Source organism: Cucurbita pepo, chromosome LG10, assembly GCF_002806865.2.
Source record: "Cucurbita pepo subsp. pepo cultivar mu-cu-16 chromosome LG10, ASM280686v2, whole genome shotgun sequence".
Classification (NCBI taxonomy): domain Eukaryota; kingdom Viridiplantae; phylum Streptophyta; class Magnoliopsida; order Cucurbitales; family Cucurbitaceae; genus Cucurbita; species Cucurbita pepo.
Genome location: NC_036647.1, coordinates 1,667,619 through 1,694,431, shown reverse-complemented (window position 1 = coordinate 1,694,431; position 26,813 = coordinate 1,667,619). Strand labels below are relative to the sequence as shown.

Below are 26,813 nucleotides of genomic sequence, written 5' to 3'. Positions count from 1 at the left end.
GGATAAAAGATACCGAGACTTTGCAGAGAAAGGGGAGCTAAGAGAAAGGGGAGCTGAGAGAAAATCGTCGGATTTGGCAATGGAGGCATTGCAAATTTCGATTGTTTCTTCTCGTCATTTGGCTTCGAATTCTCAATCTCCTTGTGCAAGTAGAAGCTTGTGCCATGGTTCAAACTGTGGGAGAAAATCCTCGAGTATTTCATCTTCTTGGCTTGGTTCGAGTAATTTGAAGTCGCTCTCGTCGAGGAATTTGTTCGCTGTAAGACACTGATTGAGTTATTTCTTGCATATTTACGTTGATTTCCGTTTGTTGCCTGGAAGTTATGGCGATTTTGAGGATGAACTTTGTATATGGCGATGTTGTCAACTGTTTTAAAAGGAGCGCTTAAACTTTGCGACTCCATGCGGTTAGAAATATTAATCTGGAAATGTAGATAAAGCGAAATAGTGAATATTTCAAGGTCTAGATTGCTTTGTAAACTTCTTCCTATCAATGGAGCTCTGTTTTCTGTTGAATGATGTTACATTATATTAATACTTTCTTAGGTTCAGGGAGTTTGTCAAGTTTCCTTAGGCTTGGTTTTGATATTTTCCACAGAGGGAGATTTGGGGTTGGCTTCATGCCAAGACTGCTAACAATAGGAGAGATATGCGTGGGGTTGTACGAGCTGAAATGTTTGGCCAGTTGACAGGTGGTCTGGAGGCTGCTTGGAACAAGCTCAAAGGAGAAGGTCTGCATATATTTAGTCCTTTCAATGGGTTTCCCTATATTAAAGTTTCTTTATATATATATAGCTACCCTGTACTTTGATAATATATGGAATACTTCAGTAATAGTTGATAAAAGAATACAATCAAGAAATAGATGTTGAAGATTTACTAAACACATCAGATGTCAATGGAATTACCTCCACAGTGTTCTTGTACTGGAAGCACCTGAGCTGGTAAATGATACCTTACTTATGAGTCCTCTCACCACTGATTGGATCGGGTGGGGTGGTGGGAGGGTGCAGTGGAGTGGGCTGGGAAGGGGAATTTTTCCTTCTAATGTGAAACCTACTATACATCTTGTTAGTTTGTTTAACGAAGAAAATGGACTTAAGATAGGGATTCAGCCAAACGATATATACGTGCACACAAACACGTTTTTCATTTTTAGGCTTCATTAAACAAGATCTAATTCAGAGGAACTAATTTATTCAGCTGGAGTACTTAATTTTTTTTTTCCGTTAAATGTAATCTGATAACAGCTGATACTTAGACAATTCATTTGGTTGATGGAATATTATCTTCGTCTAGAGGTTTTGTCAAAGGAAAATATTGTGGAGCCAATGCGAGATATTAGGAGAGCTCTTCTGGAGGCTGATGTAAGTAACTGCTACATAGTTTGTATATAAGTGCTTAGATATAAAATAAGGGTTTTTGGGTCATGCTTGGTTAATGTAGGTAAGCCTTCCTGTTGTACGAAGGTTTGTGCAAGCTGTCAGCGACCAAGCTGTTGGTGTTGGAGTGATTCGAGGAGTGAAACCTGATCAACAATTGGTTAAGGTATATAAATCACCGTGACTTTTACCTTTGTAATCTCGCATTATCCTTCTGCTACAATGTACATGTGGACTTGGTTATTTTTCAGAAATTAGCTGTCCCTTCAAGTTGTACTTGTACAACTTGTATTAGTAGGTCTCCTGTCGTATGCGAATGCTATCAAATGAAAACCATGTTCTATTTTCTTTATATGTTGCTTTTGTCCTGGATTTCATGATGTCTCCTTGGGAGAAGCAAGTGCCGAAATTGAAACTATTATAGATTGGAAGCATTTTTCGCATTTGTATCCTAGGGTATCTTGGTCTATATTAGTTCAAGGTCGGAGATCATCTATCGTAGTTTACATTAGTATGCGTATCAAAAAAAAGTTGACAACATTATCATTAATTTTCAACTATTGGTGGTTAACTTAAGCGTAGAAGTTACATTGCTGGTGCGTATAATTTCTTATTGAGCATGGTTTTATATTTTTTTATGTAACATTTTTATTGCTTGTAGGTGAATCCTTGGTTACATTTGAGATTCTGGAAAGTTGAAAAACTTTTTTCAGTTTATTAATGTAATTGCCTAATATTCAGCTCTTATCTCTTATAGATTGTACATGATGAGCTTGTGAAATTGATGGGTGGAGAAGTCTCTGAACTTGTTTTTTCAAAGTCTGGCCCTACTGTCATACTGTTGGCTGGTCTACAAGGAGTTGGAAAGACAACCGTTTGTGCAAAATTGGCCAATTATCTTAAGAAACAGGTGAGTTTATATTTTTTCATCGTCCTTTATCTAAGTGTGTGTATTATGCTGGTTACTTTCTGTTTTTCCTTCTGTCATCTTTTTTAATCGAAGTCTTTTTTTAATTTTTTTAATTTTTTTTTTACCGATGTTGACCACAGGGGAAAAGTTGCATGCTGGTGGCTGGAGATGTGTATAGACCTGCTGCTATTGACCAGTTAGTTATCTTGGGAGAACAGGTATGAAATTTCATTCTCATCATTATCATTCGCTTATTGACTACCGAGTAGTAAACCATTGTGTTATTTTTATACGAAATGACTAATGAGGCTGAACACAGGTAGCGAAGAAAGATATTTAGTTAATTTGTTTTAGACCTTATTAGGTTGACACTCAGCAGGAATATGAATACATGACATGTCTGCACATAGAATAAAATGTAAAGGTTTCTAGTGAAGATAGTGTGAACTTAAATGATCTTATCCGAATTATAATAGTGAATTTTAGATTGGATCAACAAACAGTGTACAGAGTATTTAACATAAGAAGAGGGACGGCATCTTCCCTGATTGTTCTTGTTGATATTTATCCTTTAACATTTGGCGTTAAGGTGATAACTTGTTCAGAAATTTTGTTCAGAGTTGTAGTTTAAATTCAGGAGTTAAGAATTGTTAGTTAGATGATTTGCTATGAGTGTCAATCTACTTGATCGTTTCCTAAAGCAGCTGCTACTAATACTTCCGAAAAAATGTTCAGTTATAGAATATAGTGAAGTAAAATGGGCTTTAAAGTTTAGCTCAAAAGGGAAATTGGAGATGATTTGAATACTTGAATCAGATTGTGAATGGTGCCTAGAATTGGAGCTTGTTCTATATGTCTCATTTAGTTGTTTTTATTTTGAGCATATTTAGCTGGATGATCATAGTTGGAATTAAGCAGGATGATGGTTCTTGTCACTCAAAATTAATTTGTAAATAAATTATTTAAATGGATCGTGATGTACATACCTAATTAATAGTTATGAACTTATCTAGATAGAAATATTAGTAATTATTTTAACCTCGCTTTCTCATATGAATTACAGGTGGGGGTGCCTGTTTATACAGCAGGCACTGAGGTTAAGCCTTCAGACATTGCAAAACAAGGTCTACAAGAGGCTCGAAAAAATAAAGTAGATGTAGTAATCGTGGATACTGCAGGAAGGCTTCAGGTTCTCATTATTTTTCGTGCAAAGAATACGTGGATGGTCCATAATAATATAGTACTCATTGAAGACAGTCTACCAATCATTTATTATACTCATTTAAAAATTGAACAGATAGACAAGGCCATGATGGATGAATTAAAAGAAGTGAAACGAGCAATCAATCCAACTGAAGTGCTCCTTGTTGTGGATGCCATGACTGGTCAAGAAGCTGCAGGTACTTCATTCAGCAACCTTGGAAGACCACAAGTATTAAAACCGTTTTTCTAATGAACTGAGGACAATTGAGCCTATTGCCATCTAATATTGTTTTGCAGCCTTGGTCACAACATTCAATATAGAGATAGGGATCACAGGTGCTATTCTGACAAAGCTAGATGGAGATTCAAGAGGTGGAGCAGCTTTGAGTGTCAAAGAGGTATGTCCATTTCACTAAACTAATGTACATTCACTTGTTCAAGAATTAATTTACTGGAATATTTTTTCTTTTAGCTCGGTTCTTGTTCCGTACTCCGTTTTCAGTATCCCCAAATTCACAATAGCACTGGATAAACTTAGCAATATATTCTGTTTGTCAATTAATTTTTTTTTACAGGTATCAGGAAAGCCAATCAAGCTTGTTGGCCGTGGAGAACGTATGGAGGACCTTGAACCATTTTATCCCGACCGTATGGCAGGAAGAATCTTAGGAATGGGAGATGTACTCTCTTTCGTGGAGAAGGCACAAGAAGTGGTAGGGTGTAATTAATTTTGTTTCACTTTCAGATAAGTCTATAGTTTTTAACTCAAATTGTGTATATAGATGCGCCAGGAGGATGCAGAAGATCTGCAAAAGAAGATAATGAGTGCAAAATTTGACTTCAATGATTTTCTGAAGCAAACTCGTGCAGTTGCTCGAATGGGATCCATGACTCGTGTCCTTGGAATGATCCCTGGTATGGGAAAGGTGGGAATGCAAGCGTTCTGAACTTCTACATCATAGTTTCTTTGTACCACTAATAAGATACACAACTATTAGGTGCTTATGTTTCAATTTACTAATAATTCAATGGGTATAACCGGACTGTTTCCATGTTTTCGGGGCATACAATTTCATGGATTTGTCTGCTTTACTTAGGTCACTCCAGCCCAGATTCGAGAAGCAGAAAAAAGTTTGAAAATAATGGAATCAATGATTGAAGCAATGACTCCTGGTATTTTCTCTTCTCCTGCTGCTTTCTTCCATGAGTTAGGATTTCATGATAAATCATGCTTAAGAGGCTATGATAAATCATGGACCACGTGCATTTTAAGCATCTGTTTCCATCTTTATTATTAGAGGGTGTGGATTAGTCTAGATCTGATTTGATAACCATTTAGTTTTTGAAAATTAAAATTATAAACACCACTTTCGTCTGTTAGTTTCTTTATTTTGTCGGCTACTTTTTGAGTGTTCTAAAAATCGAGCCAAATTTTGAAACTAAAAAAAATAGTTTTTGTTTTTATCATTTGGCTAAGAATTAAAATGTTTAGTTATTAAGGATGGAAACCATGGTAAAGAAGTTGTAAGAAAGCCCGTACAATTCTAAAAAATCAAATGGTTATCTAGGGACCTTAATTGATTAGATTAGGTTTTTTTTTTTGCTCGATGAGAAGTTTTCCTCAATTATTCTGATCAAATATTGTTCCTTCTGCTTTATTGATCTCTACTCACTGAACCTTTTCTATCTGACAACTTTTCACTTGTTTAATGACAGAGGAAAGGGAGAAGCCAGAATTGTTGGCAGAATCACCTGCAAGGAGGAAAAGAATTGCTCAAGATTCGGGGAAAACAGAGCAGCAGGTATGTTAAGTTCTTTTTTTAATGCAATTTTTTTTTTTATTATCTTCACATTAGAACTCCCCCTCCGCCACCAACTCACATAATGTGGGAATCCACTGACAAAGACAATGTTTATAAAACACTAGGTGAGCCAGCTTGTGGCTCAACTCTTCCAAATGCGTGTTCGTATGAAGAATTTGATGGGTGTGATGGAAGGTGGATCCATTCCAGCATTGAACAATCTTGAAGAAGCTCTTAAAGCCGAACAAAAGGTTCCCTGTTTTTCCTACCCTTCTCTTCTTGATCTATATTTTGGTTAGAGCTTGAAAAAAACATGAACATCTCTTAATCTATTATTCAGTCCTTGTTTGGATATGTGATGATATTTGGTTGTGTTTTCATCAGGCCCCTCCGGGTACTGCACGAAGGAAGCGAAGATCCGAATCCATGAAGCAGCTTTTAAACTCAGGAACAAGGCCAAGTCCTCGTGGTTTTGGGAGTGGAAACTAAGCAAAAGCTTATCAAGAGATGCATAACAAAAACAGGTTAATGCTCCTTTGCTCGGATGTCTTTATTTACCATCGCATTAGGTATTCAAATTTTCTTGTTCTGTAATTTTACTACAGACAATGTTCCTGCACTAGGCAATAAAAATCTTTTTTTCTTGCTTGTATAATATTATAAGTTTGTTAGTTTAGACTTTAGGATTTGGGCTATCAAATTAATCACAGAAACCAACGTATTTGGAAAGCTTTTCACTCCAGAAATACTCTCTTAAGAAGCTGTCAGGTTAAGAAGTCAAGACATTAGAATGTAATGACCAAAAACTTGATTTGATGCCCCCCTTTGACCCTTATTTTGTTTAGAAAGAGAACTAGAAAGTCAATCATGAAGGACAAGTTTATATCATCCAAAATTGTGGTTGGAACATTGAAAAGCTGTTGTTTGCAAGAGCCGGAAGGTAACTAGTGCATAACAACGAACATCTGTGGATTCAAATCAATGTATCATAGCAAGAGGCTACTTAGCCCCCAAGTGGAAGCCTTGTTGGAATTTTTGAACACTCCTAGGTTCCAAGTTTGAGCTTTAGGTGCTTGAGCTAAGGGGAACTATTTCCCATGAACCCTAAAAACCTTAAACCCATAACTAGAAAATCCTTCCCTCACCTTCAAGAAATCTCCTAAATGATTAATTCTTTCTCATATAATCATCTAAAAATCCCATACAACAATTTATGTGACATCATGGAGAAAAAAAGGCATCTCAGAGAAGAAATCTTAATACTTCTACAAATTCATTTAGAAATGGAGAGGAATTAGGAATTTTTCTCTCATAAATGAAACTTTTGTTCCTCTAAATTTTCACGAATTCATTAAGTATATCATGTAAGCTTATCGTCAATAAATTTTAACGTTCATAAGTAACGAGAGAATAAATTTTAAAAAAATGTTAAAAATATAAGTGCTAAACTGAAACTTCTTCCTCAACAAGAACTAGATTGAAAAGGGTAAAATTTTACGTTACAACTTTTTAGATCTATGCAATCCGGAGAGCTAAGTTATGATTTAATTTTCCAAAGATGATTTAGAGGGGGGGTTTGTGGAAACAGCATGGTCTAAAAATTGAACCAGAGTGTATGTTGCTTGCATTATGATTCAAAGCAATGGAACTACTAAGGATCTCTTCATTTTCAAGTATCAAACACTCCATAATTCAAAGTCATTCCGACATAAAAATATCTGTATCCTTCTGGCATAAAAAAAAACAAAATTCTTTGCCAGATGTTTACCACTTCCATTATGACATTGGAATGTCGTTGTTTATACTCTTTGACCAACTTATTCATATTAATGGTTCTTCCCAAGTTCTCTCCTTTGTTAACTTCTATATCTACGACCAGTTACGACCTCTTGAATATGGTCAAAGTCTATATTTTGATTAGATGAGGAGAAGATTATAGGTATGTAAATGAGAACAACCATCTCTATTAGTATACGGTATTTTGGATGAAACCAAACGAAAAGTTGGAAAAACTTTTACTCAAAGTGGACAATATCATACAATTGTAATGATAGGACGATTGATGGCCTTAACAACCATATTTTAGATTTAAACTTTTAAGTTCTCATTTCCATTTTGATTTGATCGTATCATTTTCTTCAATTACGTACTTATTAGATAGACATAAGGTTTCATCTCAAGAGCAATTGTCAATGAGGGGTAACCCGTTTCTCCATGCTTTCGACGTGAGATCCAACATGAGTTGATATCTCTTTAGGTTTACCATTCTTGGGTCGGATCCTTCTTAGATCGAATGCCTATTTAGGTTTCATGGATTCTGATAACATATTAGATAAACATTGGATTCTTGGGTCGGATCCTTCTTGGACCGAATGCCTATTTAGGTTTCATGGACTCTGATATCATATTAGATAAACATTGGATTCCATTTGTCCGGAAACCAAACGGATAACAATTAACATTACATTGTTGGAATCAAAACTCAATTTTCAAAGCCAACCGATGATGCCAGGAAGGCAAGTATTGACCGTGTTCAAAGAGCAGTTAAAAAGAAGGAAAAACCAAACAGTAAGGTAATTAGTCAAACATTCCCACTGACTTTTCCATGAATTCAGGCTGTCATTTCTTCAATAGGTAACTGCAACTGCCAGAAAAGTCTTTTCTTTCTTTTTGGGTTCTTTTCACATTTAGCCATTGAAAAGTCCTCAAGCCAAGCTTTTACTTTAATTTATTTTGTGTGCCCAAAAGCTAGGCCTAAGATGACTTTGATGAGTTGTTTATGTATTAACAGTGCTATAAAAGAATTGTTTGCTTGAATCAGAAGATTATTAGATGTTTGAAATAGATCCGTGAATATTAATTTTTTTTTTTAAATAGATCAAAGATTTATCGGACAATATTAGAAACGTTTTAAAGTTTATTTTACCATTTTTTTAAACTAGAAATGAACAAAATAGTTAGTAAAATATAAATCAATTTGAATATAAATCTGTAATTTAAAATAAAATACTTCAGAAAATTCATCATTTAAAGGGAAAATCTATAAATTTATAATTCTAAGTAATTTTTAAATTTTATAATTAAGACATAGTGGGCATTCTTTGACGCAGCCCACTGCATGGAACAGTTAAGTGGACCATTAAAAACTATAATTTTCTAGTTCTTTGGGGAATAAAATAATTTAATATTCTCATTGCACACATATTCTATAGTATAATATTATTTTACATTAAAATTCTCAGGGGTTTTTTTTTTTTTTTTAATAAATATTTTTAGTAATAAATAAAGTCAGTATCAGTACATAGTTTCTCTCTCTTTTTTCCTTTAGTCTTTTTCTATTTTTTTCTTCTTATTTTCTCCTGTTATTTAGCTTATTATCTTAGGTTAGAATAAGTTGATAGGACCATTTTTTACGTCTCCATGTCCCTCCTGTATGGCGGCATAGGACGCACCTCCGCCCAATCAGAAAATCAAATCCAACCTCCTTCTTTCCCGTTGATGTGAGCTGTGGGAGAAGATCGGTTTGTTATCTCTAGAGTAACTTTTATCCGTTGAGTGACAACTCTTCTACTTAGCAATATCATCGCAATAATTTAATTACCATTGAATATCTGAATTTTAAATATATATATATATATTTTGAAATCTTCATTCTAGTTATTTATTATTTTTTTTTTGTATTCTCACCTATTTCTACATCAAGGAAACAAACTTTTATGAAAGAAATTAATTGTTCACGTGCTTCACTATGTGAAGCGTGAAATTTTAACATTGCATGAATAATAAATCTTGCCCTATTCCTATAGTTTGTGTGCTTAAATTAAGTTAAATTACTTTGAGATAACAACATTTACCTAAAAGTTATGTTGTGTTTCTCAACTTAAACTAAGAAGATTGCTTAGCTACACATGCTATTTAATAGACTTTTTTATTTCATGACTTCACTGGTCGTTATTACAATGAATTTTTCATCGTAATTTCGTGACAATTTTTGGAAGTCTCTTATATCATTAAAGAACAAGAAAGTTTCTCTTATATCATTAAAGAACAAGAAAGTTCAATCCATTATTGCAATTTCTTACGCCCTTGTATACTAATACTTCAATGTCTTTTTCCTTCTTTCAAAATTGTCTGTTTTTTTTTTAATATGAAAAAAGAAAAAAGATTCTCATATAAAGAATTGGACTTTAAATTATGTTGCTATTAAATTAACTAATTAAGTTTGTCTTAAAAATAATAATAATAAATTTTGTGGGAATAAAATTAAAAAAAAAAACATTAAAAATAAGTGGGCCCAACGGAAGGAAACGGTAGGTTTGAATCAACCCAATTAAATATTTTTTGGAAAATAATTATGTTGAACAGAAAAAAATTATGTTGTAGTATAATTATAAGGTCTAATCAATTTTTAATGACACGAAAAATATGGCTATATAATTAAAAAAAAACATTTAAATTAAAAAAAAAAAAAGGCTTTTCTGCACCTAATTGGCGCACGGAGAACACCGAAGAAGTCAGAGAAAAGGATCTCCATACTCATTATTCATTCAATTCAAGAATTCTTCTCTTTTGCATCTCTCGATTTTCTTTCTTGATTTCGATTTCTTGTACGATGCCGCAGGGCGATTTACAGGCCTTCCTCACCGGCGGTGTTGCTGATGAACGGAAAGCAGAGCGGATGCCATTGGAGGAGGAGCCGGATCGGCCAGAAGTTCCTCCTGACTTCCCACCGGAATCTTTCTGGCTCTCCAAGGATGCGGAGTTCGACTGGTTCGATCGAAATGCCTTCTTGGAGCGGAAAGAATCCACTAAGGCCAGTTCTAATTCCACGAATTTGAATCCTAATTTACATCCGCAATCTAATTCGAATTCGCAGCGATTTTCGTTGAATTTGAAGTCGAAGGCCTCGATTATTGGATTGCCGAAGCCTCAGAACACTACCTATGTCGATGCGAAGAATCGACGAAATTGCAAGTCCGGAAACATACGGTTGTTTCCGAAACGGTCAGGATCCGGTGGAAAATCGGTTTCGTCGATGATCGAGCCTTCTTCTCCCAAGGTATCGTGTATGGGGAGAGTGAGATCGAAGAGGGACCGAAATCGGCAAAAGACTAATAATCACCATCACTCATCAGAAGCAGAAATAGCAACAAACGCAAAGGAGAAGAAACCAGTCGAGAAACAGAGGAAAGGATTCTTCGCGAGTTTCCGCGCTGTTTTCCGGAACGGTAGAAGAAGGCAACCAGTCATCGAGCCGACTGCATCTTCCCTCACTAACTCGCCTCCCGAACAGGACATCACAGCACCTCCTTCCACCTCTAATCCTCCGCCGCGCGACGAAACCGAACCGCCGTCCTTGGGCGGTTTGGAGCGATTCACATCGAGTAGAAGATCCAGTTCGTGGAGCGTAAGCGAGGGCGGTAAAGACGTGGAGTAGGTGTAGAGCATTGACTCTTCCGCCATGCGAGGGATCATCGCGTAGTTAGTGCACGCCATCGGGGCCCACCGGAAGATTTTAGATGTTTGCTCGGTAGGACCGAATCGGATCGAATTTGTCGTCGGATGAACAATATTTCTACTCCATTGTGATCTGAAAGGTAAAACATCGATCTCATACTCATAGTCCTCCTTTTCATTATTAATTTGGTTACACTTGAAACCTTTTTGTTTGAATTAGACGACGAAGATCAGTAGATAAGAGTTTCTTGAACGACTTAGTTCATGTGACGCCTTTTAATATATATATATATATATATATATATGCTTGAGTTTGAAAAAAATTAATTAAAATTGAAGTTTTATCATAAATAAATTTATTAATTGAGTGGAAAATTAGTTGAACAATAAAATTAAATATTAATGGAACACAATCATATTGTGTGATGTATGAGAATTGTTTGAAATGTATTAAATTATGGGAGCCATGGGAGCCATCTTTCTAAGAAAGCACTTAATTGAAATTAAATATTTAAAAATTAAACTTCGGCAAAGAAATTTAGGTCAAACCAGATATAACTCAACTAATTAAAGTCGTGTATTTGAATGCTTGTTCTAAAAAAAATGTCAACTCAAGTACGATAAATATGAAAATGAAAATTTAAACTTTCGAAAAATGAATACCATGTTCGTGGAATGGGTCCCGTTTTTTTATTTCAATTTTCATCCACACAAAATTTTCTAATTATTTTTATTTAACTCAAGTACAATATATATATTCATTTCATATATATTTTTTTTATTGTATTATTTCAATTTTTCAATATAATTTCTAAAAAAAAACATATAAAACATCATAATAAAATACAATAATATTTCAAAAAATAATATAATATAATATTATCTTAAATTTAGTCTTGATCGATTTAGAAACTGATTTTTAGTATATTTATTGACTAATAATATATTGTGCTTAAAGAATAATTTTAAGTGGTAATTTTTATGGTTTTTATTTTTGTTAAAGAAAAAACTTCCCTGTTGAGTTTAATTTCACACGCTCCGANAAAAAAAAAAAAAAAAAAAAAAAAGAAGAAACCGCGCGGTTCGATGTTTAGATGTTCGCTTGAATCGATCAATCAAATAACAGAAGAGAGTTCCCCCATCAATCGTCTCAACTTCAACAGCGTCGCTGGAGATCTGCGAAACCTAACTCGCACAGATCAGGAGGAAAGAAGTTCAGATTATCACGGCCATGGATCATGCTGCGCGTAGGAGTGGAGGAGGCCTCCTTGAAGGGCTTTACAGAGTAATTATGCGCCGGAATTCCGTTTATGTCACCTTCATTATCGCCGGCGCTTTCGCTGGAGAGCGGGTAAGGATCATAAATCATCTCTTTATTGTGCACTTGATTCATCTTTTTGGTTCCTTTAGTTACCTGTTTGCTGAGGGATAGAGAGAAGTGAGAAGAAAAATACAATGTCAGTGGGCAATAGACCGTATTACTATGTCAATTAGCGAGATTCGGATGTAGGAACCATTTCTAATTGTCGAAATGTTGAATTCTGAAATTAACTGGCTTATTAATGTTATCTTCGTTTTGTTAATTCGAACCGATAATCTCCATTGCTGAAAAGGAGAGGGAAAAAAAAAAGAGCAATTTCTTGGACGTTTTGGACAGAAGTTGCTTTCTGGAAGGAATTCGGTTTTTGATTTTGCGGCTGTGAAGAAATCTATGGACATGAAAGTTTCATATGGAACCTTGAAGATCTAATGATATGCTTGTTTATTTTCATGTAAATTCGTTCCCGCCAAATGATCTCTGTAGAGTTTTAGTGTGTTTTCTTTTGGATTATGCAATTGGCTTGCCAAACCTCCCGATACTAGGAGAATTCTTTCATTTGTTCTTCATAGTGCTCGTTAAATCTGAGGGGTGAAGTATTTCATCATTTTGGGGTGTGAAAATTTTGTCAACCGTTTTCACATTCATTCTTCTGTACCATTTGCTGGAACATGCATTCCATTACTTGCTACAAAATTATTTGGCGTTCCTTAGATTTATTCTTTAAAATTATTTTGGTTTTCTGGGTTGTGTAAGACTATGAACATCGGTATTAACTTCTTACTAGTTTTGGCTTTCCTGTTGTAGGCTGTGGATTATGGAGTTCACAAGCTCTGGGAATACAACAATGTTGGGGTATGACATAACTATCCTTTGGTTTATTTTTTTTTTAATTTGAATTGTCTTTGCAACTGTTATGGAACTGAAGTCGAAAATCACTACCTCATTTATCATATCACATTAAACTTTAAGTTTGCTTTCTGAATGGGACCAATTTGTGAACCTTTTTTTTTTGTTTATTATGCTTATTTTTACTGAGAGTGGAATAAAATGTTCATAATTTTGTGTCAATTTTTTGTTTTTGAACATTCTATATGCAATATATGAACCAAAACTATAAAGATCACAATTTCATTGATGTTTTCAAAATGTTGAAACATTACTAAATATAAATGTTCTTTCAACTAGATAAATAAGAACAATGTACATAGTTAAGGGCTTAAGGGGATGAGTTTAACTATGGTGCCTTGGTGCCTTGATATACTACGAAGTATTTGGCAACTATATGTAGTAGGGTTAAGTGGTTTTTTTGCGAGAATAAATGTTTGTAAAATGATTGTCTTGTGGAAATAGTCGAGGTTCATGCAAGCTAGTGTGAACCTTCACCGATACTAAAAGGTCTGTCCATCAGTTTAAGTATTGTTTCCTCTCCACCCAGTTCAACTTACCCCTCTCGAGTTATTGGAGGTGTTTATTGGCATACATGAGGTCTGCAGAGTAGTGGCCAAATTTCTGAGATAGAACTTCAACCTGGAAACTTATTACTATAAGCAATGTTTGTGGCTGAGTATTAGCTTTGAATTTTGATTGTGTTACCCCTTTTGCTGCAGAAACGGTACGACGACATTTCGGTTTTGGGGCAAAGACAATCAGAAGAATGATAGTTGCCTCGATGATTCGGTTCTCACCATTTCTTTGTTTATAACAATAGCCATCTGATTAATTTTTTTGAAATAAGTTTTAGATGTCGGATTGTGGACACCTTATATATTGACTCTTGAGCTTGGTGGTCTCTTTCGATGTCGTTTCTCATTATTCATGTTCATCTATGAAATTACTAATGAAATGTTCTTCTTTTATCCGGCTAGATTATTACATAGCAAATCTAGTGGGTCTAGACTTATAAAAGCACCGTTTAAAATTGTATGATTATAAGGATATCTCGATATGGAGTTGGATCATCGGACTTGGTGGTGGCACCTCTTACTAGTAAAGGGAATTGGACGGGATGATATTGGTGCTACTAGTTACGCTCTTGTTATCATAGACAAGTATGCTTATTCTTTCCTTATTTTTTTTTTCGAGGAATTGTTTTCTTTAACCGGGTATTGTTCAACTCAAAAAAATCTTTTCGCCTAAGGTATTTTTAATTAAAAAAAATGATTAATTGGGCAAAATGTGCTTGCCAAAATGTATGTATGATTACATTCATAAAATATTATTTACCTCGGTTCAAGTTTAGACAAATAAAATTAAACATTTAAATACTAATTATTTATAAAGATTAAAATGGAAAAAATAATTAAAAAAAAAAAAAAAAAAAAGTTTGAACCAAAATATGGTATTTCTTTTTTTGGGCATCCGGGACCATCCCTGTCGTCTCTTCCGTATTGATTTCCCCAGCAGAGATTCCACTGAAGAACTGTGGATTTGAGGTCGCATATTTCTGTCTCTATTCCCTCTGACCTCCTCCATTGACGCTCAAGCTCGCTTGCGCCGGCTATCTTCAGCCACCAATTCCGTCGCACAATCGCCGCCTGCTACTGGTCTGATTCTCACAACCTTTCTCTCCGCTTCTTCTTTTTCTAATTTCCTCTTCCTCTTCGTATTTCTAGTTTAATCACACGAAACCTTCTCCCCTTTGCACTTGATGGATGTTATTTTAATTCATTTTTTATGGAATCGACATTTCCCTTTACAGTTTCGAAGGCGAGAAATCAGCTTCATTAGATTGAAATGAGGTTCCAAAGCCTTTGTTCTACAAGAAGTTCCAGTGTCTGTGCGTTTCTCGGAGTTTCGAGCTCTTCTAATTATGGAGCTATGAAGCTTGGAATCATTAGAGCGACGACTTCATTATCTTTCAGTAATCCGGCATTGGCCTTCTTGAGATATTCGCATGTATTGTGCTTTATTGTAACTCGTAAAAAATTTAGCTCTCGTTTTGATTCTGGGCAGGATCCTCAAGAATGACTGTTTGCGCGGTTAGTTTCCGCCCTTGTATTGATATTCACAAGGTATTTTATCTCTTGTTTGGCTACATTCCTCAACTTCCACAGATTTATTATGTTAAATGACTTTTTGAATCGTGCAACTAGTGGGATTCAATTACGCAATTTACAATTTCAACAACTTATTTAAGTACCGAATATAATAATCAATACGGCTTCTAATTCCTCGGTTAAAGTTGGAAAATGTTGTGTTATCTCTGATCTTAATCTGATTTTCATGTTTGAGATATGATTTTATAAGGGGAAAGTGAAACAAATTGTTGGATCAACTCTCCGAGATTCAGAGCAGGAGGGATCAACTCTTCTCACCAATTTTGAGTCAGATAAATCAGCTGCAGAGTATGCAAACTTGTATAAACAAGATGGGCTTACAGGTGGTCATGCCATCATGCTTGGAGCAGATCCTTTTAGCATAGCTGCGGCCATCGAAGCATTGCATGCCTATCCTGGTCTGTTCTTTTTTTTTCTTCCCTTGTTAAGTTCAACAGTAACATTCTATGGCGCTTAAATTCCCTGTTTATCTCAATAGGTTGGTTCGATTTTGTTGGTGTTATTAGCTCCTCTTTGCTAGTCATTCTTGGTTTTATTTAATTATAGTGTCATGTTGGATGCTGTATCTACTTGTGGATATCTTTAGATGTATTTACCTGGCATCCAAGCGAACATAAGTATTTGTTTGTGGTGTATTTAATTTTCGGTAATTTCCCTGATTTCTTATAGTCTTGACAGTTTTTGAGGATACTCCTGTGCACATAGACTCTATGGTCCTCAAAGATTTTAAAAACTTTCAGAATGTTCCTCTGCTTAATCTAATGCTATAAATGATGAAACATATAGGTGGCTTACAAGTTGGGGGTGGGATAAATTCAGAAAATGCTTCTCGTTATATCGAAGAAGGAGCTAGCCATGTCATTGTTACTTCAGTAAGTTGTTTCCTTTTATCTATTTATGATATCGCTTAATGTATTAGCCATATTGAAGGCAGTGTAACACGATTCTGAAATCCTGCAACACTGAACCTCATTGAGTTGTAGTAGTAGAATATAGAAGATAATTAAGATGTCATTAGAAAAGTTAATTGGTCTGAAGTTAAATGTTTTGGAACTTCCCATTTAATATGTTGTATGTTTCTTGGTTCTATCACAGTATGTGTTCAATAATGGACAAATGGATCTTACAAGGCTTAAAGATCTTGTTCGTATTGTTGGGAAGCAAAGGCTTGTGCTGGATCTTAGTTGTAGGAAAAAGGTATTTCTTTTTATTCTATTGTTGCTGAGTTTGGAAGCTGTCATGACTGGTTAACATCTTAGTTATGGTTAGCCCTTTAAGCATATTATCCATCATGGATTCACTCTGAGAAGTCGCCCGAAGTCATCATCTGCGCTCAAACAAACAAACATCTTACAAAAATAATTTTGTAACTCGTGGACTGAACGAACTTTAAAGCACCTTCTTGCTCTAATTTTTATTCAACATTGCCCTTTTCAATTTGGGGCTTTGCCTACATTTGTTTAGGCTCCTGTATTGATTATCATTTAGTTTCGATTTAGGAAGGTAAATACGCAATCGTGACTGATAGATGGCAGAAGTTCAGCGATGTATTTCTCGATGAGGAAGTACTGGCTTTTCTGGCTGACTATGCAGATGAGTTTTTGGTCCATGGTGTCGATGTCGAAGGGAAAAAGTATGTCATAAATGCTGCTATTATCTTGGTGTGGTTGTAATAATTTATATATCCTAACATCTGTTGTTTGATGAATATAGACTTGGCATTGATGAAGAGCTAGTGACATTGCTTGGCAAGTATTCATTGGTTCGTCTACTCCCTCACATTGCCTTCAAATTTCTTTCCTTTTTGGCCTGTCTGCTCGAAGGACAAGAGATCGATAATGATATGCTAATATCACCATTCTTTCTTCTTGAGTACATTCAAAATTCCTGCTCTTATGCTGCTGCAAAACACTGATCTTACTTTTGAAAAATGGCAGATTCCTGTCACATATGCAGGTGGGGTCACAACAATGGCCGACTTAGAAAGGATAAAAGATGCGGGCAAGGGGCGTGTGGATGTTACCGTGGGAAGTGCTTTGGATATTTTTGGGGGAAATATGGCATACAAGGATGTTGTTGCATGGCATGCCAAGCAAAAGGTACCAACAGTTTAGTACCCTCCTGTTGTTTGCTGCATAATTTTGTTTACTGCTCTTAACTCTTACTTAGGGAGTGCTGTTTTAGACACAACCCAGAAGTCCGAGTGCCTTGGACATTCTTTATTCACCCAAAGATCTTAACGTTTCAAAGTTCCTCATTAATCTAATGTTCTATGTTATTCATGTCTGAGATCAGGTTACGACTGTTTTTTTTTTTTTAAAAAAAAGTTAGGTCCTATCCAGGGGATTACGATAAAAAAGGGGGTTCAAGAGTAATTCTTAAAAGTCCATGTCCTGTCTGGATAACGTTAAGCCATAGGATGTTCTTGTCCTTTTTGAAAGGGTGTCCAATCATAGTGATGGAACAAAGGGTCCAAATGTCGTTTGGTGGAGTCATAGATCATCCAAAAGTCTCCTAAAATGATAGCCCAGATTGTTCTTGCAAAAGGGCAATTACTGAAGTGGTGGGAATCAGTCATAGATGCTGATCTGCACTTATAACAGTAGCTAGGAGTGATATATGGACGATGAACTTGTTATTAGAAACCACGAACCTCTATAATGATATGATATTTTCCACCTTGATCATGAGCTCTCCTGACTTTGCTTTTGGTTTCCCAAAAAGCCTCATACCAATAGAGATGTATTTCTTACTTATAAACCCATGATCAACCCCTTAATTAGTCGATGTGGGACTCCTCTTCCAACAATTCTCACCAGACCTCCCTTCGAAGCATTCCATGCATGCTTAACCAAGAAAGTCCGAGTTCCCACATAAAAATCCTAGACTTTCTTAGGGTATTTGTGTTTCCAAATGGAGCAATGAAGCTCTTGTTTCCCAAGAATCTGGTTACGGGTATGAATAGGAATCAATGTTTGTGCTTGGATATGCAAGAATCAAAATTTAATTATGAAGTTTAGTGGGGGAAATTAGTTGATTAATTGAGTTGATCGACCATTTTGATAATGAAAAATGGCACTACATATCCCCTCGTGCCCATTATGGAAGGAGCTAATAAGCATCAAGCCACCATATTTTTCAATAATTATACTCATGAAACAAGTTTTATTATGCTAATATGACTCATTAATCTTCTCTTCCCCCCTAATCTTATCTTTTACAATTTTACTTCTGCAAATTAATCCATTTTAGCTGCACAAATATTTAAATATAGTTTAATTAGTTTAGATATTGTATTAGCAAAAACTTTCAAGGATTTTTGTTTTTAAAAAATATAATAATTATTTTTAATANAAAAAAAAAAAAAAAAAAAAAAAAAAAAAAAAAAAAGATAATGTCGAAGCCATAAATTTTATGTTACTTTTCCCAACCCACCTTCTTTTCTGTTATTATTCTTTTACTTTAATGTTTAATGGACCAAATGTTTCTTCACTCATCTTTTTAATTAAACATAATCATTCACTTTTTACGCCTATGATAATATTATATTTCTTATTCCATTTTTTAAAAAAAAATAAAATTGAGCGGGTCGAACACATTTAAAATTACAAAACCGAAAGTTGGGTGAATATCTGTAACTCAAGCTCATCTCTATCTCTATTCACTTTGTCCTGTTACGTATGGTCGTCTACCTCACAGTGTGTAACTCAAGCTCATCTCTATCTCTATTCACTTTACGTATGGTCGTCTACCTCACAGTGTCTGTGGCAAAAACTTGAGTGTCTGTGGCAAAAACTTGAGTGTCTGTGGCAAAAACTTGAGTGTTTTCTCATTATGTTTAAAAGTGTGTCATACACTTTGTTTGTATATGTTAAAACTAAAAAAGAAAAAAGAAAAAGGAAGGAGTTAGCTAGCAAGCAACTTCACTTTCCGGTATGGTTTGAAGAGCAGGCTTCCATCTCTGTTCCTCATCTTCCTCCAATTCTGTGCAACTAATTTCCCCACTTCCACTTTTTATCTTACATATCATTTCATCTCCCGAAATCCCCCCTCTTTCCACCATCTCCTGCAGCTCCTTCTTCGTCATAACCAACTTTATTCTAACCACCCGCCCCGTCCCCCCGCCGTTCTCGCCGCCCCCATCACCGCCGCTTTCTTCCTTCTCCGATTCCGCGAACCGAACCGTCTTCTTCTTTGGCTTTTTCTCCGCCGCCTCGGTGGGGATCAGAAAGTAGAGGTGCCCAGCGAGGAGCTTGGCTGTTGGGTGGAGATGCTGGGAAACTGGAACGGCGTCGGAGATTTGGTGGCCGGAGAAATCGGAGAGGACTTGGAAGACTCTGGTTGGGGATTTGTATTCGAGGATCTTGCCGTCGGTCTTCATGATTCTGATGGGTTTTTGGTCGACGAACAAACAGTTGGAATTGCCCATTGTTTTGGTTAAGAATGGGATAATGGGAATTTCTCGTCTCTGCAACTGAAGAGAGCGTGGTAGTGCGATTCATTTAGGATTGCCTATTTAAAGATCCTAGCTTCACTTTTTGCCCAAATTCCTTTCTTTTATTACACAAATGCCCTTCCCCCATTTGTTCTTAATTTCAAATATTCAAATTTAGTATTTAGGATAATAAAAGATATTTGAATGAACTAAAACCACAGTCAAATATGATTAAAGTTAAATAAGAAAGAAGTTGGCGACCGGATAACAAGGGAATCGACGATCAAAGCCCCGATGAACGAAGACCGTAACTATAACGATTTTAAGGTACCGAATTTTTTTGTAGGGTAAAACTCGTGGTTCAATCATAGGAACTTCATAGTTAAATGTGTTTTACTTGAAACAATTCTATATTAGTGACTTCCTAACAATTTTCCTAGAACTCATATAAGTGAAGACAAAATATGCTAGTATGACTCGTATTGAAATAATAACATGACCATGTACGAAGAATGTAAATGAACGTTAGACCGAAGTGCAAGTCTCGAGAATTGCACTCAAAATCATGGCTTAAGAGCAATAATTATGATGCTTGGTTTAATGGGTTGGTTTAGTAAAGAAGGAAAGTGGTTGAAATGGGAAACCCATGGAACTTCTTCCTATATAGCTTTTAATTTAAGGTAAGTATTAAATATTTTTCCACACATTTGCATCAATTTTCACGTTAAACTTACATTAATAAAATAATACAATAACTCTAGATATAACTTTAAAACAATATATTAAAATTAATTATATTTTGTTGCCTTCTAATATTTGGTACATTTTGTATGGTTTTAATTAATATAAGACTATATTAGTATGTGAATTTATTATCAAATTATTAGAATGCGAAAACAGTGAAACGTGTGAATAAGTTGACTAAAATAAAAAAGTAAAAAGAGGAGAGAGAAAGAGAGAGAGAGAGAGTGAGTGGGGTTAGGAACCACACAAGTAGTAGTGTATAATGGGGGAAGAGATCAAAGAGGAAGAAAGCGGGCCCGGCCCATCAAATCAAACACCCAATCTCAGTGGTTGACCACTTCCCCGCGTTGACTCTATTTTGACTTTTTTTTTTTATTTTTTTTATTTTTTTTATTTTTATGATTCCAAATCAAACTCTCATTTAAAACTATATTATAAACAGATTAGATTAAATTAATACTAATTGAAATTAATATGAAACATTATTGATATGTTTGTTATGTTTCAAATTTAATTTTTAGAGAGATTTTGGAGTTTAATTATTTGTTTAATAAAAATATAAAATTCGTTGGTCTTAACGTTTTTAGGGCTCCTTCAAAGCCTATGAATGTTTGATTAATCCACCACACTTAAAGGGTGTGAAAGTTATCTTATTTATAATCAAATAAATTACAAGCATATGAAAATAATAATAAATGGAAATAACAATAAATGGAAAGATAAGACAAATATCTAATATTTGACTGGTAATAAAATATCAAATATAATATATATATACTGTTGTAGTCTTTCATACGTCTGATGGCACTTTTGTAATTATGGCCAATCTACGATGTCAATCTCGTAATGAAAGTATGGATATTATATCACTTTTTTAATAAATTTGATAAGATCTTATGTGAAAGTATGGATATTATATCACTTTTTAAATAAATTTGATAAGATCTTATGTGAACTTTTGAATGGTAATTGACTGCACTCTTTTTAGATCGAGAGTGATCTATAAATTCAAAATTTATGACGTTTGAATCAAACTATGACCCAGTTTTTTCTTGGTTGGGAATGTTGGATTAAACTACAACTAAGCTTGTTTTCAACCGAGAGATAACTTAGATGAGCTAGAAACCCAAAATTTATCTTTTAGAGATTTCTTTCCGACTTTTAGAATCAAACCAAAATGAATCTGGTATGATCTCAAGCGTTAATTGAAGGATTAAAAAATTAAAAGTTTTTCTCTTTTTTATTTGTTTATTTGTTTATTATTATCATTATTATTTTACATTAGTATATAAATTTAAATAATATAAAATATTTTTTTGGAGACTAAAAATATCTAGGTTTCTTATAGTGGAAACATTAAAATATGGTTGCAAAAACTTTATTATTATTATTATTTAAATTAGATTTGAGATATTTTAGAAATATATATATATATATATAAGACGAACAAAAAAATATCCTGCCGTCCGTACGATATAATAATCTCAATCCAAACCGACTTTTCTTTTTCTTTTCTTTTCATTTAAGGCTTACAGATGTTCGAGTGGCACTGGCACTGCCTTCTTGCCTACGCCTTCCACATTATTATTCTCTAAAAAAAAATAATAATAATAAATAAAAAAAAATCAAACATTTCCTATTAAATTAATAAAAATATCCAAAACTATTAAAATAACCTTTAAATTAAATATTTTTTAAAAGTATATTGGGAAAGCCTCTTTCTTTCTCAGATTCTGGATCTTTAATTTCAATTTCAATTTTGGATGGAAGAGATGATATTTTGTTTCATTAAAACTTTAAATTTATTTTAAAATAAGTATAAGAATAAAATAAATAAATATTATTTTATTTTAGTTCTTAAATTTTAAAAATAAGTTACATTTTAAATATAATTTGTATTTAGTTATAGATTTTAAAATTTGACTACGCTAATACTCACTTCCTTACTAATTAATTAAAAAATTAATTAAGTATAATAAAATAATTAATGGTTATTTTTTGATCTTAAATATTTCCTTCATATTTTTGAAAACCAATTAACTAATGTGAATAGAAATTGAAGGTAAAATTGGAAAATCATAAAATTTAAAAAAATTAATGTAAATATAAATATAAATTTAATTGAAGATCCAAAATTTGCGATTTAGGTAATTCAGTCAAACATATGCTAAGCCCTAAGCCCTAACAGAGACGGGTTTTGGAGAAGCGTGGAATCTCTGCAAATATTGTTGATGAAACGCCGGGAGCTGATCGGATTCTGATCGGAGACAGATTTCTCAGTTTCCCCATTTTCGTGGAGCTCGAATTTGTGATGAAGAAGCTCCCACCCATCCTGAGAAAGCTTCAAACCCCTAAACCAGCTCCCCCGCCGCCATTGCCCGACGCGATTTTGCCCCCTTCTCCTCGAACCCTTCTCGCTCCTCTTCCTAATTTCGCTCTCTCCGCTCCCCACCATTACGCGCAACTCCTCCATTTCCTGAAGACCCACCTCACGCTTCCCTTCACCCCGAACAATCTCCTCCATTTCCTCAAATCCAAGCTTCATTTTCATCCCAAATTCACCCACTACGACTTCCATATATTCAATTGGGCTTCATCCATTGATTCCTTCCGCCATGATCACTCTACCTTCGCCTGGATGGCCAGAACTCTTGCGGCCACGGATCGTTTCGCTGAGCTCAAGTCGCTTCTTCAGTTCTTAGCTTCCTCTCCTTGCCCCTGCTCTGATGGTATTTTCTCTTGCCCTCAAACGGAATCCATTTTTCAATTTGCCATTACTGCCTATTGTAGAGCTGCGAAATTTGATGAGGCTGTTTTTGCTTTTGATTCCATGAAAAAATTGATTGATGGGAAGCCTAGTGTTGTGATCTATAATATTTTGATTAATGGGTTTGTGAAATCTGGTAGATTTAACAAGGCTTTGGGGTTTTATGATAGGATGCTTAGTGATCGGGTTAAGCCTGATTTGTACACTTTTAACATTTTGATTAGTGGGTATTGTCGCAATTCACAATTTGCACTGGCTTTAGAGTTATTTAAGGAGATGAGGGAAAAGGGTTGTTGCCCAAATGTGGTGAGTTTCAATACTCTGATTAAAGGGTTCTTCAGGGAGAGAAAGTTTGATGATGGGATTGCCATGGCTTATGAAATGATTGAACTGGGATGCAAATTCTCAAGTGTTACTTGTGAAATTGTAATGGATGGGCTGTGTAGAGAAGGCAGGGTTCATGAAGCATGTGAAATTTTGATCGATTTTTCGAGGAAGCGAGTTTTGCCGAAGGATTATGATTACTTTGGAGTTATTGAGAAGCTTTGTGGGAAAGGGAATGCAGGGAAAGCCATGGAAGTTGTGGAGGAGCTTTGGAGGGAAGGAAATGTTCCCAGCTTCATTGCTTCCACCACTTTGATTGATGGACTGAGGAAAGAAGGAAGAGTGAATGATGCAATGAATTTAACAGAGAGGGTCCTTAAAGAAGCAATGGTTCCTGATAGTGTGACTTTGAACTCTCTTCTCCAAGAGCTTTGCAATGCGAGGAGAACAGTGGAAGCTAATAGGTTGAGGTTATTGGCTTCAAGCAAGGGATTTGAACCAGACAGCAAAACGTACTACATTTTGATTTCTGGTTACACCATGGAAGGCAACAAGGTGGAAGGGCAAAGGGTTGTGGATGAGATGTTGGATAAGGAGCTTATACCTGATATTGCTACGTATAATAGATTAATGGATCGGTTGTCGAATGCGTATGAGAAAAGATCTTTACTGTCACGATATCCATCAAGTTCTAAGCTCGTAACGTCAACGTAATGACGAAACAAGCAGAGGTGAGACAATTGCTTCTCAAGTGCTATGTATGATCGCAGATAACTCAGGTGATATGCCAAGCATGGACCGTTCATGTTTATACAATCTGCACTGATCTATGCTTGAGCTTGACATCTCCATTATGCAAAACTTGGATTTAGAATGCTTCTGTGGATGGATTTGGGGTGGAATTTATGGTGGGCGTTTACTAGGGGTTGCAAGATGTAACATCCCAAGCCTATCGCTAGCTGATATTGTTCGTTTTGGCTCATTACGTATCGTCATCAGTCTCACAATTTTAAAACACGTTTGTTAGGGAGAGGTTTTCACATTCTTACAAGGATTGTTTTGTTCTCCTCTTCAACCGATATGGGATCTCACAATCCACCCTCTTAGGGGTCAGCGTCCTCGTTGGTAAACTGCCCAGTGTCTGGCTTCAATACCATTTGTAACCGCTCAAGTCCACCGCTAGTAGATATTGTTCCGTTCTCCTCTTCAACCGATGTGGGATCTCACACTGACGATTCAAGAAAGCAGAGTTTTCTGTTCTTGGTGTATGGAGACTCTCACACGTTGATGCTGTCTGAGGAACGGAGTTCAAATTATTAATATTTTAGGTAAGAAAAATGTAGGTAAATTGTTGAATTTTGATGAATTAAATAAATTTTATTATAGAAAAATGTATAGTTGAAATATAGGGAAATAAATGAAATGGACAGAGTTCCTACCGTCCAAAAATGAAATTAAATATGATGTGTGATAAAATAACGACATGTCGAGTTTCTTTAATAGAAGAGATTCTTGTTTGGTAGTGAGTGGACCCACTCTATAAATAATGTTCTTAATGATTTGAGGCTCTTATTACAAGGGAGAAGCATTGGGAACAATTATATGGTATAGTTCTCGATACGATCTTAGGGATAATTGATATACACTATTTTATTTGATTCGAGACTCGAAGCTTGATATCTCACATCTGTAATTTTTATCTACTTTTACCACTAAATTATGCACGTGTTAACAAAACCCAAGTATAATTTTCTAGCTCTCTATAAAATATTTTGAGTTCATGACCATAAATTCGAACAAAGATTAAACCCAAGTTTACGGTTCTAGAAAATAGATACTACAACAATTTTGACCTAGAACTTCGTCATATAAGTTTTGATGACATATTAAAAACTGTAATCTTTTCGATGTGAGTTGCTAATGAATAGATAGATGACAATTGGAAAAAATCACGACATCGGTGATATCATCTGTTTCACTTTTTTAGCATCTGACTATGGTTGTCCCATGTAGTTTACTTCCACTGGTGATATCATGAAAATGAGCTCAATCTTGATCTTCTCAATTTTGATAGGTAAAAATAAAGTACTCTTGTCTCCCATACGAGGCCAATTATTGATGTCAAAATCTAGTCAGAAAAAGTCTCATCCAACCTTCCCGTGTCTCAACAGTAAATTTGTATTTAGAAAGAAAAAAGTAAGCTATAAAATAGTCAAAACTCACGGCTAATAGATAACCTTCCCATGTCTCAACAGTAAATTTGTATTTAAAGTAAGCTATAAAATAGTCCAAACTCACAGCTAACAGATATCGTCTTCCTTAAGCTTTCCCTTCAAGGGGTTCTTCTCAAAGTTTTTAAAACGCGTTTGTTATGGAGAAAGTCCATCTCTACTCCGTGTCTTGCACAGTTCGATGGCTGGCTTGATACCATTTGTGACAGCCAAAGCCCACCGCTAGTAGATATTGTCTGCTTCGGCCCTAATTCGTTCTCCTCTTCAATTGATGTAGGATCTCAAAATGTTACAAATGGTATCACGTCAAGTCATCGAGCAGTGTGTCAGTGAGGATGCTGGGCCTCCAAATCAGATGGATCGGACTCCCAAGACAAGTGAATTGTGAGATCCCATATCAACCAGATTGATTAGGGTTTTGAAAAAAGCTGATCATTTCAAGGTTCTATAGGAGAGAAAGTAGAAAGACAAGACAGATTGGAACTATTATCCAAAGCCTTCCATGCAATTCCATCTCTCTTTCTGAACTGTTTTCCCATATAAACCCATATTTGCAAGATGCATTTTAATTCTACATGAACGAGTTCAACATGATCATCAAATAAAACATCTTAGATCTAATAAGCTCCAACAAACAACAACCACAACAACGACAACAACCTTCGATGATGATGATAATAATACGATGATGATGATGATAATAATAATATATGTTTAACAACCGTTTAATATTCTCAAATCTCCGGCAGCGGGGGCGGTGGTGGTGGTGGTGGTGGCGGCGTTGTTATTCGGCGACGATCTCTTAGCATCTCGAGCCAAAGCCTGGCGAGCCAACACGATCCCGGAGGGGAACAAAGAGGCTTCAAATGCAGAGCCGTCGATCCAATCCTTCAGGAACTCTTCTTTTTCCCACTTGTCGGGGATCCAAACGTGCCCGGCCACGGCAACACGGTGGCGCTTTAACCTCTCACGAGGGGTGTCGTCGGAGGTGTGAAGGTTGTGATCTGAGTGTTGGAGATGAGGCGATAATGGGGAGTTGGGTTTGATAGGGAGAGTCATAATGTGTTGTGGGTAATGGAAAAGATTGAAGCTTGGGGTTTGATTATGCTATGTATTTGGTAAGTAAAGGGGGAAAGGGAATGGGTGGAAAAGTTGATATGCACGTCATTCAGACCTAACAT

The 26,813-nt window shown here is 35.4% G+C and overlaps 6 protein-coding genes across 6 annotated transcripts; 5 read left to right on the top strand and 1 right to left on the bottom strand.

Moving 5' to 3' along the window:
* The first annotated feature begins 3 nt into the window (after positions 1–3).
* On the top strand, positions 4–5,954 carry LOC111804291 (signal recognition particle 54 kDa protein, chloroplastic). The gene is made up of 15 exons (XM_023689041.1): positions 4–259; positions 599–731; positions 1,300–1,367; positions 1,447–1,548; positions 2,140–2,292; positions 2,433–2,510; positions 3,356–3,481; positions 3,590–3,692; positions 3,793–3,893; positions 4,071–4,208; positions 4,278–4,421; positions 4,593–4,668; positions 5,212–5,297; positions 5,423–5,548; positions 5,682–5,954. The coding sequence occupies exons 1-15, from the start codon at positions 80–82 to the stop codon at positions 5,784–5,786; spliced, it is 1,719 nt and encodes a 572-aa protein (XP_023544809.1). The 5' UTR covers positions 4–79; the 3' UTR covers positions 5,787–5,954.
* A 3,820-nt stretch (positions 5,955–9,774) lies between these two features.
* Positions 9,775–11,011, top strand: LOC111803134. The gene is made up of 2 exons (XM_023687418.1): positions 9,775–9,810; positions 9,919–11,011. Exon 2 carries the CDS (start codon positions 9,976–9,978, stop codon positions 10,732–10,734), a length of 759 nt encoding a protein of 252 aa, XP_023543186.1. The 5' UTR covers positions 9,775–9,810; positions 9,919–9,975; the 3' UTR covers positions 10,735–11,011.
* Positions 11,012–11,854: 843 nt separating this feature from the next.
* LOC111803133 (cytochrome b-c1 complex subunit 9-like) lies at positions 11,855–13,939 on the top strand. Its single transcript, XM_023687417.1, has 3 exons — positions 11,855–12,105; positions 12,880–12,927; positions 13,683–13,939. Exons 1-3 carry the CDS (start codon positions 11,986–11,988, stop codon positions 13,731–13,733), a joined length of 219 nt encoding a protein of 72 aa, XP_023543185.1. The 5' UTR covers positions 11,855–11,985; the 3' UTR covers positions 13,734–13,939.
* Positions 13,940–14,439: 500 nt separating this feature from the next.
* Positions 14,440–17,417, top strand: LOC111804512 (1-(5-phosphoribosyl)-5-[(5-phosphoribosylamino)methylideneamino] imidazole-4-carboxamide isomerase, chloroplastic). The gene is made up of 9 exons (XM_023689343.1): positions 14,440–14,618; positions 14,774–14,935; positions 15,028–15,086; positions 15,322–15,529; positions 15,918–16,003; positions 16,227–16,328; positions 16,631–16,764; positions 16,845–16,893; positions 17,069–17,417. The coding sequence occupies exons 2-9, from the start codon at positions 14,809–14,811 to the stop codon at positions 17,243–17,245; spliced, it is 942 nt and encodes a 313-aa protein (XP_023545111.1). The 5' UTR covers positions 14,440–14,618; positions 14,774–14,808; the 3' UTR covers positions 17,246–17,417.
* Positions 17,418–18,938: 1,521 nt separating this feature from the next.
* LOC111804252 lies at positions 18,939–19,687 on the bottom strand. The gene has a single exon (XM_023688988.1). The coding sequence runs from the start codon at positions 19,558–19,560 to the stop codon at positions 19,042–19,044; it is 519 nt and encodes a 172-aa protein (XP_023544756.1). The 5' UTR covers positions 19,561–19,687; the 3' UTR covers positions 18,939–19,041.
* Positions 19,688–22,467: 2,780 nt separating this feature from the next.
* On the top strand, positions 22,468–24,413 carry LOC111803107 (pentatricopeptide repeat-containing protein At2g36240). The gene has a single exon (XM_023687381.1). The coding sequence runs from the start codon at positions 22,622–22,624 to the stop codon at positions 24,113–24,115; it is 1,494 nt and encodes a 497-aa protein (XP_023543149.1). The 5' UTR covers positions 22,468–22,621; the 3' UTR covers positions 24,116–24,413.
* Positions 24,414–26,813: the final 2,400 nt, after the last annotated feature.